This window comes from Symphodus melops (genome assembly GCF_947650265.1).
Source record: "Symphodus melops genome assembly, chromosome: 17".
NCBI lineage: Eukaryota > Metazoa > Chordata > Actinopteri > Labriformes > Labridae > Symphodus > Symphodus melops.
The window spans coordinates 19,373,284-19,388,489 of record NC_136707.1 but is presented as its reverse complement, the minus strand read 5'-3'; the positions used below and the strand labels follow the sequence as shown (position 1 = coordinate 19,388,489).

At 38.6% G+C, this 15,206-nt stretch overlaps 1 protein-coding gene across 1 annotated transcript; it reads left to right on the top strand.

Moving 5' to 3' along the window:
- The first annotated feature begins 4,313 nt into the window (after positions 1 to 4,313).
- Positions 4,314 to 14,531, top strand: LOC306837705 (cytochrome P450 2K1-like). The gene is made up of 17 exons (XM_079365448.1): positions 4,314 to 4,610; positions 4,699 to 4,858; positions 4,963 to 5,112; positions 5,268 to 5,428; positions 5,769 to 5,948; positions 6,444 to 6,585; positions 7,101 to 7,282; positions 7,431 to 7,572; positions 7,653 to 7,837; positions 9,228 to 9,353; positions 11,257 to 11,385; positions 11,838 to 12,017; positions 12,502 to 12,643; positions 12,892 to 13,073; positions 13,596 to 13,737; positions 13,817 to 14,095; positions 14,225 to 14,531. The coding sequence occupies exons 1-16, from the start codon at positions 4,422 to 4,424 to the stop codon at positions 14,002 to 14,004; spliced, it is 2,580 nt and encodes an 859-aa protein (XP_079221574.1). The 5' UTR covers positions 4,314 to 4,421; the 3' UTR covers positions 14,005 to 14,095; positions 14,225 to 14,531.
- The last annotated feature ends 675 nt before the right edge of the window (positions 14,532 to 15,206 follow it).

Sequence of the window (15,206 nt, the reverse complement as noted above, 5' to 3'; positions counted from 1 at the left end):
AAAGTTGTCGTCTCTCAACCGAGGGTTCGATCCCCAGCTCCTGTGAGCAACATGTCCGATGTGTCCTTGGGCAAGACACTTAACCCTGACACGCTGCTCGTGTGGCCGAACGCTTGGTGCGCAATTGCCCCACGGGGACAAATAGAGTTTCAAAAAAATAATAATAATAAAAAAGTGCATCTTCTCATCTTAAATGATTTTCTTTTAACTGGATTCAATTCTATTCGTTATAAACACCAACAAGGCTTCAAGAAACTTCATTCCACCTCCAGCATACAGCTTTGCTTTATCTCACTGATTCACTTGCAGTATCTTTTGATACAGTTTGATTCATGTCACTGAAAACAATTTTTAACTTGGTTTTCACAATGTTGCTCACAAATGGGTAAAACAATGTTTTTTTTAACAAGTCAATTTTCTAGTATTAAGGATAGCTTTTCCAACAAAGGCAGACTCTACAGGGATCTATTTTGAGACAGCAAATAAGCAAATCTCATTGTATTATAGAAAGAGTCAGTCATTTTGTCATCACCAGTTGTCACCTTGCTCTTTATCATAGCCTCATATGAACATCATCCATATTCTTCATTATTGTGGCAGCTTCATTTAAAAAATGCCACACAGACGAAGTGGGCCTGTACCTGTGACTCATTTGTATCAAATGTTTAAAGTCCAGGGATGTGTTTGTAAATTTATTAAACAAAATAGTGAAAAACTAATTCTAAAAATAATGGCCAAAAGTTGATGATGATTACAGTCATGATGATAAAGATGACAATGATGGGCAACAGAAAATATTCCAGTCACTCACCCTCTTTGTCTAATTTCCCGCCAACCCAACACACAGGTAAAAATAAGGTAAATAAACCAGGCCCACTGCAAATTACCGAACATTATCTAAAACCCAAGGAGCAAATATACACATTAGGGCTCCTACAATAGTACTAGTCAGGGCGCCTAAAAGTTTTGTCAGGAGGACAACCCAATCAGATTTCTGTACCTTTATTTCAGAAATTACAGATTCAAAACATTTATAACATTACATAACTAGAAATTGCCCCCGGGGACAAATACATTTTTTGAATTGAGTTAATATTTTTCAAATATTTGTTATTTATAAAGCTTCTTACTGAAGTGAAGTAATGTTCACCAAATATTAATGATAAATAATTAAATAAATCTATATGCATTAAATCATGAAATATATATTCACAAATATCAAAAAAGTTAAATGTTACAAAAATGCCTGAAAACATTTAACTGCAGTTTTTTAACTACTCGTTATCAGTGCATCTATAGTTTATCCGAAACACTTGTACATTTTTTATTAGTAGTATTTTTTGTTCTGGTGTCACTACAGGTGTTAGCACACACACACTCACATTTTTCTTTGGTTTGATGGTCATAGTTATTGTGTGCTGTTGATTTATTTTTTAAAGAGTTTTGTAACTTACGGTCAAGCAGCTCCCACAACAGCTCAATAGGGTTGAGATCTGCTGACTGCGCTGGCCACTCCATAATAGATAGAATATCAGTTGCCTGCTTCTTCCCTAAATAGTTCTTACATAATTTGAAGGTGTGCTTTAGGTCATTGTCCTGTTGTAGGATGAAAGTGGCTCCAATCAAGCTCTGTCCACAGGGTATGGCATGGCGTTGTAAAATGGAGTGATAGCCGTCCTTATTGAAAATACCCTGGACCCTTTTACCTTGTACAAATCTCCCACTTTATCAGCACCAAAGCATACCCAGACCGTCACATTACCTCCACCATGCTTAACAGATGGCGTCAGGGGCTCTTCCAGCATCTTTTCAGTTCTTCTGCGTCTCAGTGTTCTTCTGCGTGATCCAAACATCTCAAATTTAGAGTTGTCTGTCCATAACACTTTTTTCAGATCTTCCTCTATCCAATGTCTGTGTGCTTTTGCCCATATTAATCATTTCCTTTCATTGGCCAGTCTCATATATGGCTTTTTCTTTGCCACTCTGCCCTGAAGGCCAGCATCCCGGAGTCGCCTTTTCACTGTAAACATTGGCACTGGCGTTTTGCGGGTACCATAATGAAGCTGCCAATTGAGGACCTGTGAGGTGTCTATTTCTCAAACTAGAGACTCTTATGTACTTGTCTTCTTGCTCAGTCGTGCAATTGGGCCTCCCTCTTCTCTTTCTGCTCTGGTTAGAACCTGTTTGTGCTGTTCTCTGAAGGGAGTAGTACAGCCGCCTTCACTGAAGGAAATCTTCAGTTTCTCTGCAATTTCTCGCATGGAATAGCCTTCATTTCTAAGAACAAGAATAGACTGTCGAGTTTCACATGAAAGTTCTCTTTTTCTGCCAATGTTAAGAGTTTAATCGAATCCACAAATGTGATGCTCCAGCAACTCAACTAGCTCAAAGGAAGGTCCGTTTTATAGCTTCTCTAACCAGCTAAACTGTTTTCAGCTGTGCTAACATAATTGCACAAGGGTTTTCTAATAATCTATTAGCCTTCTAACGCAATTAGCAAACACAATGCACCATTAGATCACCAGAGTGATGGTTGCTGGAAATGGGCCTCTATACATCTTTGTAGATATTTCATTAAAAACCAGACATTTGCAGCCAGAATAGTCATTTATCACATTAACAATGTATAGAGTGTATTTCTGACTAATTTAATGTTATCTCCATTGAAAAAAACAGTGCTTTTCTTTCAAAAATAAGAAAACTTTTTCAGTGACCAAACTTTTGAACGGTTTATTTTATTTATATATACACACATAAATATACATAGATTTTTACAGAACAAAAATCTGTGATCATGATCAATGTTACCTTTTTGGATTATACAAATCTTCACCATAATTACTGAGGAATTGGCTTCTGTTAGGTTTTATATGAGAACATGAACAACATGAAAAGTTTATATGACAACACAAGCTAAGTGAATCATTTACAAGCTACATAGCAAATTTTAGTAGTACCATAAGGCTTATATGAAATTCAGATGAATTCAATCAGCATATCAGTGATAAAAGAAACCCTTTGAATTGTTTACTGAGAGGTACAAGCATTGTGGGCCTTAAAAAAACAAACCTGGATGTAGCATTTGTGGAAGACAGGTTGCATCAATTCAAAATGTGATGGACTATAACACTCAAAACATAATGACTTTTAGTTTGGATTTGACAACTGCAGATTTGAAATAAACTTAGAGATGAATGGCAGGGTACAATTTATAATGGATTATGCATCTATGCATGGTGAATTTGTTAATTATTAAACTTATTAACAGAGTTCATTCAGCTCTGACTGACGCCCCACATCTTTCTTCATCCTCATGATAAACCACAGGCAGAATCACTTAAAAAAGAGCATGGTTATATGTGTGTTATATGTGTGAGTAGGGTGTCTCCCTGCCTGTACAGCTGTGAAAATGAATTTCCCCGCGGGGACAATAAAGTAACTAATTAACATTCTAGTTTAGTAAGCTGTAAGCTGAAGAGAGCACGAGCACCCATCATGTGCTCCTTCTACAGAGGCACCATCGAGAGCATCCTGACCAGCTGCATCACTGTGTGGCTGGGGAGCTGCACTGCTGCCAACCACAAGACCCTGCAGCGCACAGTGAAGGTGGCTGAACGGATCATCAGTGTCCCGCTCCCCTCTCTTCTGGACTTCTACGGCACACGCCTCACCCGCAAAGCAACCCGCATTGTGAGTGACCCCACCCACCATTCACACAGCCTCTTCAGCCTCCTGCCATCGGGGAGACGGTACCGCAGACTGCGGGCCGGCTCTACCAGACTGAGAAACAGCTTCTTCCACCAAGCTGTCAGGAAGCTGAACGCCCTCCCCTCTCTTCCCTCTCTTCCCTCCCTTCCCACCCCTCTGCCCCCATGAACACTGAACATTGGAACCTCCTCCTGTTTGAACATTGAAACAGAACCCTGGACATTTATTGCACACCTGCAAGAGTTTCACTTTTCTTCTAATCTTGTTTTATACTCCATTTTATTTAACTTTGTACTTTTTGCACATTTAGGTTTTATTAATGTAAATATTATTTATCTTATTTTACCTTGTTTTATTTTATTTACCATACCTGTTTTATCTACACTGCACCATCGGGAGAGGGGAAACATAATTTCGATTTCATACATTTTTTGGAATTGACAATAAATAAAACCTTGAACCTTGAACCTTAAAAACAGTTGTAAAGTTTACTTGATGACTTATCTCTATTGCAGGGTGGAGGGTGTGCCTCAAAGAAACCGTTATAAAGGAACCCTTCTCCCTCCTTCAGCTCTGTTGTTTCACACAGGACAAAACTAGATTAGCTCATTGTGATAGCTGAGGACTTCAAACTAATACCCACACTAAACATTAGAGTAGGAGACACCAATATTGCCTGACTCCGTTGAGTTTAACACTGAAGTGTAGCTGGTATGGAAAGCCTTTTTCTGCAGTCCCCAGGTACAACCACTGTGCTGTGCGCTGTTGGAGTCCTGCTTGTCTTTTACGTGTTTTTTTCCAGTTTCAATGGTCAAAAGGAGCCTCCGGGGCCCTGGCCACTTCCTGTAATAGGCAATTGGTTGATGCTGGATCCTAAATCACGACATACGACATTGACTGAGGTGAGCATTTCTTTTTGGTTTATCATTTCTCAGTAAAAGTTTGTCTGACTTTTTATAAATTCTTCAAAAAAGGTTGCTTTTATTTCAGCTTTCGAAGAAATATGGGCCGGTATTTACATTTCACTTAGGGCCCCAAAAAATGGTTGTGCTGGCAGGTCACAAAACAATCAAGCAGGCTCTTGTTCACCATGATGCATTTTCAGAGAGGGAAGTTCCTCAAATCGTACATGATCTGAACTTCACACATGGTGAGGGGTAAAAAGAAAAAATATTTTTTGTTGCTGTTTAAAAATTCTTGATTGCTACAAAAAAAGTGGTCTTTGAATTTTTTTTTTGAAAACTTCATTTTCAGGAGTTTTATTTGCCAATGGAGCTTCGTGGAAAGAAATGAGACAATTTTCATTGACAAAAATGAAAGACTTTGGAATGGGAAAGAAAGCATGTGAAGACAAAATTATAGAAGAGAGTCAACGCCTGATTGATGTATTCAAAGAAAAAAATGGTATACTTTGTTTTTTTTGCTGAAAATGTATTATATGTGTAAATGAATATAATTTAAGAAATATATTTAACTCAATAGTGAACTAAACTTTATTAATTGGCGTAATCTACATCAATTAAGATGAATGCAATGATTAAGTCTCTTTTCTCTCTCAGGTAAAGGCTTTGACCCAGCCCAGCCTGTAAACAATTCTGTCTCCAACATCATCTGCTCTATTGTGTATGGAAACAGATTTGAATATGATGACCCAGTGTTCACATCTATGGTGGAAAGAGCTACTCAAAATACAAAACTTATTGGCTCTCCCTCAATGCAGGTACAGTACACAGTGTTCTTGAGAGCAGGAGTCATAAACAGGCTGAAGAGTATAGAATGGGCACAATGGAGCCGGAGATTTTATGGACAGCTTTAATTGTCATGCTAGCAGGTGAGAGATGTAAGCACTTTGACCTGATAGCAGGACAATTTACTACAGTTCAACGTCATTTGGATCAGGTTAATTGGTGTACATAAAAATGAATGCTATGGTCTGCCAATATGTCAAAGGGGAAGTGCAAGGAAAAGGAATTAACAGAGAAAAGGATTAGAGATTTTGATGAAATGAATTAAAGCTGCAGATATACATTTGACGGTTAAATGTCTTTTTTTCCCAACAGTTATACAACCTCTTTCCAAGGCTGTTCAGCTGGCTGGGAATACGAAAGCAAATGATGCAGAATGTGTTTGTCAATCTGAGCCATATGAAAACATTGATCAAGGATTTAGAAGAAACCCTTAATCCAGAGATGTGCAGGGGTGTAGTGGATTCCTTTCTGGCCCGCAAGATCCAACTCGAGGTACCAAGAAAAAATCTTTAAACAAAAACTAACAAAAAAACTAACAAAAAAAAAAAATTAATAAAATGGGATAGTATGCAGTTAATTTCACTCCTTAACAGCAGACCTCAAAGCCCTGTAAAAGATAACATATCAGTGTAAAGCTGTTTTTATTATTAATGCTGGCTTCATTGGTGGCGCCTTTCCATTGTTTGTTATTAGTTTTGTGGGTCAAAACTGAAAAGCCAAATTGTAAGACAGAAGAAGCATATCGTTAAAGTGAACAGGGGTTATACAGAATTAAAATAGTGACCAATTTGTGTGGTTCTCAAACTTCTGCAAGAATCATGCAGTGCATGGATACAAATTTCAAAGACTAACATTTTCTAAAGTGACTAGGGCTACATTTATGCTGGTCTATTAGTCACAGTTAAAGTTTAAAACCATGCATCTTATAAGCTGACTATTTAAAAAGTGATTGTTTTTATGATAAGTATATATTTTTTTGCTTTTAAGGAATCTGGGAATATGAATTCTCACTACCATGAAGACAACCTACTGGTGACTGTTAATAACCTGTTTGCTGCTGGCACAGACACTACGTCATCCAGTATTAGATATGGCTTACTGATCATGGCCAAGTATCCAACAATACAAGGTAAGGAAAGTAAAAACTTTGAAATATGAAACAATTGTCTTTATTAATAAGTGAATAAAATTACACTCAATAGAGAAATACAATATATACATGGATACATCGAAGAAATACACCAACAACACTAACATGGCAGAAAGCTTAAGTTCAATTACCAGAATGTCCCATATTTATGAAGTTGCCATTGTCCTTCACCATTTTTGTCAGAGTGGGATGCTAAAATGTATAGTTAAGATTCTAATGAGGTGTACTCAAGAACTTCAAGCCTTGAGTGGACAGTTAAGTACCTGCAGTTTTTAACACTTTAGCGCTGGCTTTCTTGTGGACCAAATGAATGCCATGGGATTCTTCCTGGATACTATTTTCAAAATCTTTGTTATCATTGTTACTTTTTTGATAAACTTGTCCTTTCCAGCACTCTGTATGGCCGTCTTTGCACTTAACTGTTTGTCATTAAGTCCCTTACCTGGTGCTGTAAAACAAAACCAGTGAGATTTTGCTTGTGCTTCATCTTAAAGAACGAATTCAGGAAGAGATAAACAGGGTGGTCGGAAGCCGTCAGGTCCGAGTAGAGGACAGGAAGAACCTTCCATACACTGATGCTGTTGTCCATGAAATACAGAGAATGTCCAACATTGTTCCAATAACTCTACATCGCACAACACGAAATGTTACCTTCCAGGACTACTTCATCAAGAAGGTAAGAAAACTGTTCAGAATAAAAGTAATTCACAGGCGTTGTTATGAATTATTATAACAGCAAAGTGAACATGAAGAACAATTTTGACTGAATTTTTTTGAAAACCTTGTACAATATTAAACATGGAATGATCTCCAACATGGTTTAGGGAACTCCAGTGCTGTGTCTGCTGTCATCTGCTCTTCACGATGAACATGAATGGGAAACACCTAACATTTTCAACCCAGCACATTTCTTAGATGAGGATGGACGTTTTAAAAAGAGAGATGCTTTTATACCATTTTCTGCAGGTAATTGTGATGAATATATTACAGAGACATTTGAGGGTTCAAATTTACTTGATGATGTGACGTTTCTTGTTTGATTTCAGGAGCAAGAGCTTGTGCGGGAGAAAGCTTGGCGAGGATGGAGCTGTTCCTCTTCTTCACCTCTCTCCTCCAACATTTTCGCTTCACTCCTCCATCTGGAGTTAAAGAGGATGAACTGGATCTGACAATGGCTGTGGGCTTGACCCTGAGTCCATTACCTCATAAACTGTGTGCTATCAGCAGGATCTGACAGACTCCTAAAGTAAATAATCTGTTATCACATGATGAGAATGACTGCTATGATTAGTCATTTAATGAAAGCTACAATTTAAGACAAATGTCAGTGTATCTTTAGTATTTGAGTTGTATCTTATTTTAAAATCTTTGCAGACAGCACAGATGTTATTAATAGCATGGTGGACAACTTCTTTAAAACTGACCAGGTCACACATATCTTTACTTATTGAAATAAAATTGAGCGGATAAAGAAAAAAAAAATTTCAATCATCTAGCATGAATTCATATAAAAATCTAACATTTGTTGATGCCTGTCCGAATTCACATATTTCACATTGTTGATGCAATGAGATTTAAAAATGTGTATACTGTACTATTTCAAAATAAAGTCTGGATTTCAAAATAAAGGATGTTCTCTTCCCCTCTGTTTCCTCATGGAAATGGTTAACAAAAGTTAACTAGAAACCAAGCCATAGAACCTAAAGGTCACCTAAAGATGACACAGGAAGGAGGATGGGGCGTGAGTTCTCATGCAGACTCAATATGTGATCTCAGGCACAACTTGTTTTTCTGTTATCCTTAGAAAAACAAGTTGTGCCTGAGAAATAACTCTTGTTGATTTTGTCAGGGACCATTTGTGTATCCATGTCCTTTTTCTCAGTGGATGAAAGGAATGGACACAATGTTTTTGAAATAATTGTAAAAAAAAAAATTAACCAAACAACTATTTCACAATACCTGTGTTAAGGAGTGTCTTAGAGGAATAGCTGCAGCCTTGTTTTTGGATGACACTAAACAGTCACACCATTGAAGGAGTACTTCACTGAGTCTTTCTAAGAGGAGTTTTATATTTTGTCTTCTTCTTCTTTTCAGTTTAAATTGTGACAGTTCTGCTAAAATGGAAAACATTTTTCTTCAGTGGCCCAGTACAACAACATTACTGGGCACTTTTGGGATCCTACTTGTTTTGTACCTGCTATTCTCCAGCTTTGACTTTCAAAGAAAGGATCCTCCGGGCCCTTGGCCACTGCCTCTGTTTGGCAATTTGTTGCTGCTGGATCCTAAATCACCCCACACAACGCTATGTCAGGTAACAAAATATTTATTTTCATTAAATATTTATTAAACCGTTTGACTGATATTAAATCAACTATAACTTCGCTGCTCTGGGTGACAGCTTGCAGCTCCATGTCCCTTGTTATTGTTTTTAAGTTTATTGTGTTATTTTTTTGACTTTATTCACTTGTAATTTTACTTGATACTCCATCTCCTTACAATAAACATGGACGTGCATTTTTTGGGGGAATTTTGGTGCTGTTTTTCCATTCTCGGTGGTCTTTTTTAAAACTGTCTCCGGAGACCCATTAAGTCGTAGCTCCATTGTTTACACCCGCGAACAGCTGATCGCGCTGTGCGAGCCTCGAACACATCCAGCGGCTAGACCGGGCATCCCCGCAGAGCTTCGGAGGAAGAGACGGGGATGCAGAGCCGGGGTGAAGTGCCGGGAAAAGAAAAGATGGTACAAAGTAAACCATGCGTTCTTGAATTATGGGGAATGTACGATCTCTCCCAAATAAGATGGAAGAGCTGACGCCCCCCACCCTCGGCTGACGCTGCTGCAGCCTGTGAACTCCTCCACAGCGTGGTGTCTCAGCAACAGATATTGCACCTCCAGTCTCTTATTTTCATCTCAGGAGACTTTAATCATACTTCCCTGTCTGCCACTCTCCCTACCTATATTCAATATGTTGACTGCCACACCAGGGGGAAAAAACCTTTGGAGTTACTGTATGCAAACACCAAGGATGCATACAGATCATCACCCCTCCCCCCACTGGGGCGCTCTGATCACAGCCTGGTGAGACTGCAGTCCATTTACATACCTTTGGTGAAAAAACAACACCCCACAACTAGGTATGTAAGGAAGGAGGTCACTGAGGCGCTGCAGGACTGTTTTTACACCACTGACTGGGATGTGCTGTGCAGCCCTCATCGACAGCCTAACCCACTGCATCACAGACTACATAAACTTCTGTGTTGAGAATAAAGTATGGCGTTTCTCTAACAACAAACCCTGAGTGACTGCTGAGCTGAAAACCCTGCTGCACGAGAAGAAAAGGGTTTTTAGGTCTGGAGACAGAAAGGAGCTGAGGAGCGTGCAGAAGGAGCTGAAGAAAAAAATCAAGGAGGGGAAAGCCAGAGAAATTGCAGCAGAACAATGAAAGGGAAGTATGGAAAGGCCTGAATACCATCTCAGATCACAGCAAAGGTCACGGGAGGGGCCCTGAAGAAGGAGACAGGGAATGGGCAAATAACTGAATGAACTGAATGAACACAACACCAACGCCCTGTACAAGAGGGGTCAAAGTCGATTGCATCTGCTGAGACGACTGAGGTCCTTTGGAGCGTGCAGGACTCTGTTACAGACATTTTATGATTGCACTTTTCTATGCAGTGGTTTGCTGGGGAGGTGGGAGCACAGAGAGAGACAGAAAGAGACTGAACACAGCCGTTCTTTTTTGTTATTGATGCTGTTTATATTCCCTGTTTTTACTGTTTTTTTGGAGCTGTTGTGACACCCAAATTTCCCCCATTGGGAGATCAATAAAGATGATCCGTATCCTTAACTATCAGAAGATGTGGAGTTTTTATATTTAAGTCTTGAACATCTACAGTGTGTATATTGTAGTGTATATTTCTTTCGTAAAAACAACAAATTAAAAACATTAATTTATTAACTTTTTCAGCTGTACCAGAAATACGGACCAGTATTCACTTTTCGTTTTGGGCCTCAAAAAATGGTTGTATTTGCTGGACGCAAGACAATCAAGCAAGCACTTGTGAACAACAATACATTTTCAGAACGAGAAGTTTCCCCGATTGTTGTTGACATGAAATTAACACATGGTGAGAAACCAAAACTTTTGATTGTTACATTTTTTCAACCCAATGTAACCTTTTTGACAGTATACATCTAAGTCTGATGTTTGAATTTTCTCAGATATAATTATATACACAAATCTGTATCTGTCTTAATGTAAATACACCTACAATGTTTTGCTTTGATACTCAAAGGAAAGACCTAAACCGTTATCATTTACAGGTATTGGATTTTCAAATGGAGATTACTGGAAAGAAATGAGGAATCTTGCAATGGCTAACATGAAAGATTTTGGAATGGGGAAAAAAGCATTGGAAGAGAAAATCATCGAAGAGAGCCGAAGTCTGATTGAGACATTCAGGGAGAAAAATGGTAATCAATTAAGGTTTCTTATTATTGGCACAATGTCATGACTACAAATACAAAATCAATAATAATGAACATGTTGTGCTAACTGTGATTAGTTGTGGCCACACAGTTCAAAAAGATAACACTAAGTTTTTTCCTTTTTTGAGGAAAAGCGTTTGATACAGCGCCGCTAGTAAACAAGGCTGTCTCCAACATCATCTCTTCTATTTTGGAATGGGAACAGATTTGAATATGATGACCCACTATTCATATCTATGGTAGACCGAGCTCTGAAGAACACTCAGCTCATGGGATCCACTTCAGTCCAGGTATACTGTTCACAGTGCGCCTTTCTCATTACACCACATGCACCAGAACATGTGATTGAAAGAGCGTCCTGGTGAGAACTTTGAATCTACAGCCATGGCCTTGGAAGGAACAAGAAGATAGATAGATAGATAGATAGATAGATAGATAGATAGATAGATAGATAGATAGATAGATAGATAGATAGATAGATAGATAGATAGATAGATAGATAGATAGATAGATAGATAGATAGATAGATAGATAGATAGATAGATAGATAGATAGATAGATAGATAGATAGATAGATACTTTATTGATCCCGAGGGAAATTCAAGGCATCCAGTAGCAGTATACAGACAGGCAGGACACAAGACATTAGTTACAAGAGAGATTGTGATGACAGAAAAGCTATGACACAGGTCATGTATCATTGTTGGTTTTATACTCTTGTTGTTTTTCTTTTTTCCAACAGTTATATAACTTCTTTCCCAGGCTTTTTGGTTGGCTTGGGGCGCGAAAGCAACTGCTGGAGAATTCGTTCACCAATAGAAGATGCATAAAAGAGTTGATCCAGGGTTTACAGGAAAGCCTTAATCCGCACATGTGCAGAGGTTTGGTGGATTCATTTCTGTCCCGAAAAATTCAGCATGAGGTAAGAAATATATATGTTTTAAGACTGGTAATTGTAAAAAAAAAAAAAAAAAAAAAAAAGGTGGCCGAACTCTGTATTGAAAGGAAAAACATTTCAATCAGATGAAAAAAATAATTATGAAAGAGAAGTATCAAAATCTATGGTAAATTCATCAAAAATGTAAGAATTTAAATTAGGTGACGGGGGAGGTTCTAAACAATTGTGACCTCGGATGGCAAACTCTGGTCAAGTTAATTTGTGTCAAAGAACAGATTTAACAGGGATCCAGAGCAAGTCCAGCACAAGTCCAGTCAGGCAAGCTGTGGATTGTTAATCATCAGCCTAAGGAGTCAGATAGCTAACAAGGTGACAAAGTCACTCAGTGTATCAGTCTTGTACTTTATATGGAGCTGCCTATTATCCTTATTTGGCCATCATGTTGGACAAATTAAACAAATGATTGTATATCATGGATATCATGAGTCATTGTTTTAATTCTTGTAAGGCCTCAGGGAATATGAATTCTCACTACCAAGAAGACAACCTACTGGAGACTGTTCTCAACCTGTTTGCTGCTGGCACAGACACTACATCATCCAGTCTTAGATACGGCTTACTGATCATGGCCAAGTATCCTAAAATACAAGGTAATTTACCAAAGCAACACTGAATATCTGAGAACTATTAGTGAAAGCTTTTTGGATGAAAATGTCATGTCTTAGAGTAAAATTATTAATCACCAAACATCTGTTATTTGTTAAGGTTTGGAGCTGTTACTTACACGAATGTAACGAGTTACTCTTACTTGTTGCATCCAGACGACCAGTAAAATAATGTCACTTTTTTCACTCCCTAGGCAAAGCTGATCATCTTTGTCTTAACTTTCATCTTCCAGACCAAGTCCAGGAAGAGATAAACAGGGTGGTCGGAAGCCGTCAGGTCCGAGTAGAGGACAGGAAGAACCTTCCATACACTGATGCTGTTATCCATGAAATACAGAGAATGACAAACGTTGTCCCAACAACTCTGCATCGCACCACGCGAGATGTTACCTTCCAGGGCTACTTCATTAAGAAGGTAAAAAAAGGTACTTCACTTCACAGGTCGTGTTCACACAAACATGTATGATTTGCCGAATCAGTTAAGTGATATTGTAATATTTTGACTGACGGACAGAAGGACATTCAGACGATGGATGGATGGATGCATAGATGGATTCTTTATTCGTCCCCTGGGGGAAATTCAGAAAAAAAAGTCAATGTTTATTTAAAACTGCATAAATAAAATTCACAGAAATTCTACATGATAAAAGTCATTGCAGTCATAAAAAGTTCTTATTATTGCACCGACCCCCAGGGTGTTAGGGAGAGAAAGGAGAAAAGGGCAGACAGTTAGGTTCCACTCACAGCTCCAGTCATGAGCTGCTACCATTGGTCTGTGTGTTATGAAGCCTCGTGGCTGTGGGGACTAAGGATCTCATGAAGCTCTCAGTCCTGCAGTGCTGTGACGTGTGTGTTCGAGACTCCAAAGTCATTTTGGTACCATTAAAAAAAGGTTCATCCTTTAAAATGTTTCCATTATGTCTTCTACTTATTTTAGGGAACTCCAGCACTGTTTCTGCTTTCTTCTGCTCTTTTGGATGAAGGCGAATGGGAGACACCTTACACTTTCAACCCAGCCCACTTCCTCGATGAGGATGGAAACTTTCAAAAGAGAGACGCTTTCCTCCCATTTTCTGCAGGTAAGTGGGATATTGTTGTATTTAAATGAGACACCTGAGAGATTCTCTTGAAAATGGGACATTTCTCCTTTCATTTCAGGCGCAAGGGTTTGTGCGGGAGAGAATTTGGCGAGGATGGAGCTGTTCCTTTTCTTCACTTCCCTCTTTCAACACTTTTGTTTCACTCCTCCCCCTGGAGTGAAAGAGGATGAATTGGATCTGACACAGATTGTGGGCTTCACCCTCACCCCTTCGTCTCACCAGTTATGTGCTATCAGCAGGGTCTGAAAAAGATTACTTGCATATATTGTATGCAATGCTTTTTTTTTTTTTAATCTCACAATTTAGTGCCTTTGAATTCAAATGTTGCCTTTATTAGGTAGGACAGCTGAAGAGAGACGTTGGGAGGAGAGAGTGGGGGGTGAAGGCTGAGATAGGATTTGAAATTTTCAAAAACATGCCACTCAATGCACTCCTATGTGGTGAGATGGGACGTCAGGGATAACAGTTAAGAGGGATTTGTAAGCTTTATTTTAGTCTACTACGAAGCATCTCTGTTAAGATGTCAAAGTGATGTAAAAAGAGCTTTTTCCCACTTCATTGCTTCCTTTTGTCTTGTTTTTGACAAATGGGAGTTTCTCTGTTGTGCTTTCTGTTGGCCCAACACTGTCTTTATCCTTTCGGGAAAATGGCATCACAGGCTCTTAAAAATTATTGAAAAGAAATGCAACCGTCCGCTGTTTATCAAGTTATTCACCCATAAAAATCGTCCATTAAAAGTCTTCTTGTGCACAAGTGTATTCTTATTTTATGAACCCCCCCCCCCCCCCCCCCCCCCCCCCCCCCCCCCCCACAAACTTAGGTATTCAGGGGGGAAATAAATGAAAGAGAACAGAGTAAGGGTGGCTCAGACTTTTGTCCCTGACTACAGGGTGACACATTTTCCCTGCTGATTTAAAAATCCTCTGGCCTCGATTAAAACACATGAAATGTCTCTTATAAGAAATATCTTCAATAACCGTGTGATTCCTGTCCTTCTGCACTTTTTGTCATAACCTTAACCTGACTTTGAATTGATTGCATATTGTAAAATTAAATTGAAAAGATTTCCAAATCACTATGATTGGTTTTTTTATTCTACACAAAAAGGAAAGTATTTCTCTGTAAATAAATTCATTACCTCAACCAAAAAAACTCAGTTTCTGCAAACAAAGCTGTACACTTTCTTAAGCCCTTTACTGTGTGTCTACACTCTGTGAGTTTTAGTTTGGGTGAATAGATAACTAAGAAAGTGTAATATATTCTAAAACACACTGTGAAAGAAAAATGCTTATCTCTTTGGTTTGAGAGTGTCTTTTCTCCTCACTTGTGTTTGAACACAAACATGTGTTACTGACTAAAAGATGTTTAAAATATACAAAGAAATACACTCTAACTGCACACATGCTATAATCAACACTCTTAGTTTGAAGGACCCATGAGAAGCAGTC

Bases quoted from the DNA above. Each gene is read 5' to 3' on its own strand.
- LOC306837705 (XM_079365448.1), top strand. From the start codon at position 4,422: ATGGAAAGCCTTTTTCTGCAGTCCCCAGGTACAACCACTGTGCTGTGC. The intron at 9,354-11,256 runs GTAAACCATGCG...CGCTAGTAAACA, and splicing joins AAAAGAAAAGATGGTACAAA to AGGCTGTCTCCAACATCATC. The intron at 11,386-11,837 runs GTATACTGTTCA...TTTTTCCAACAG, and splicing joins TGGGATCCACTTCAGTCCAG to TTATATAACTTCTTTCCCAG.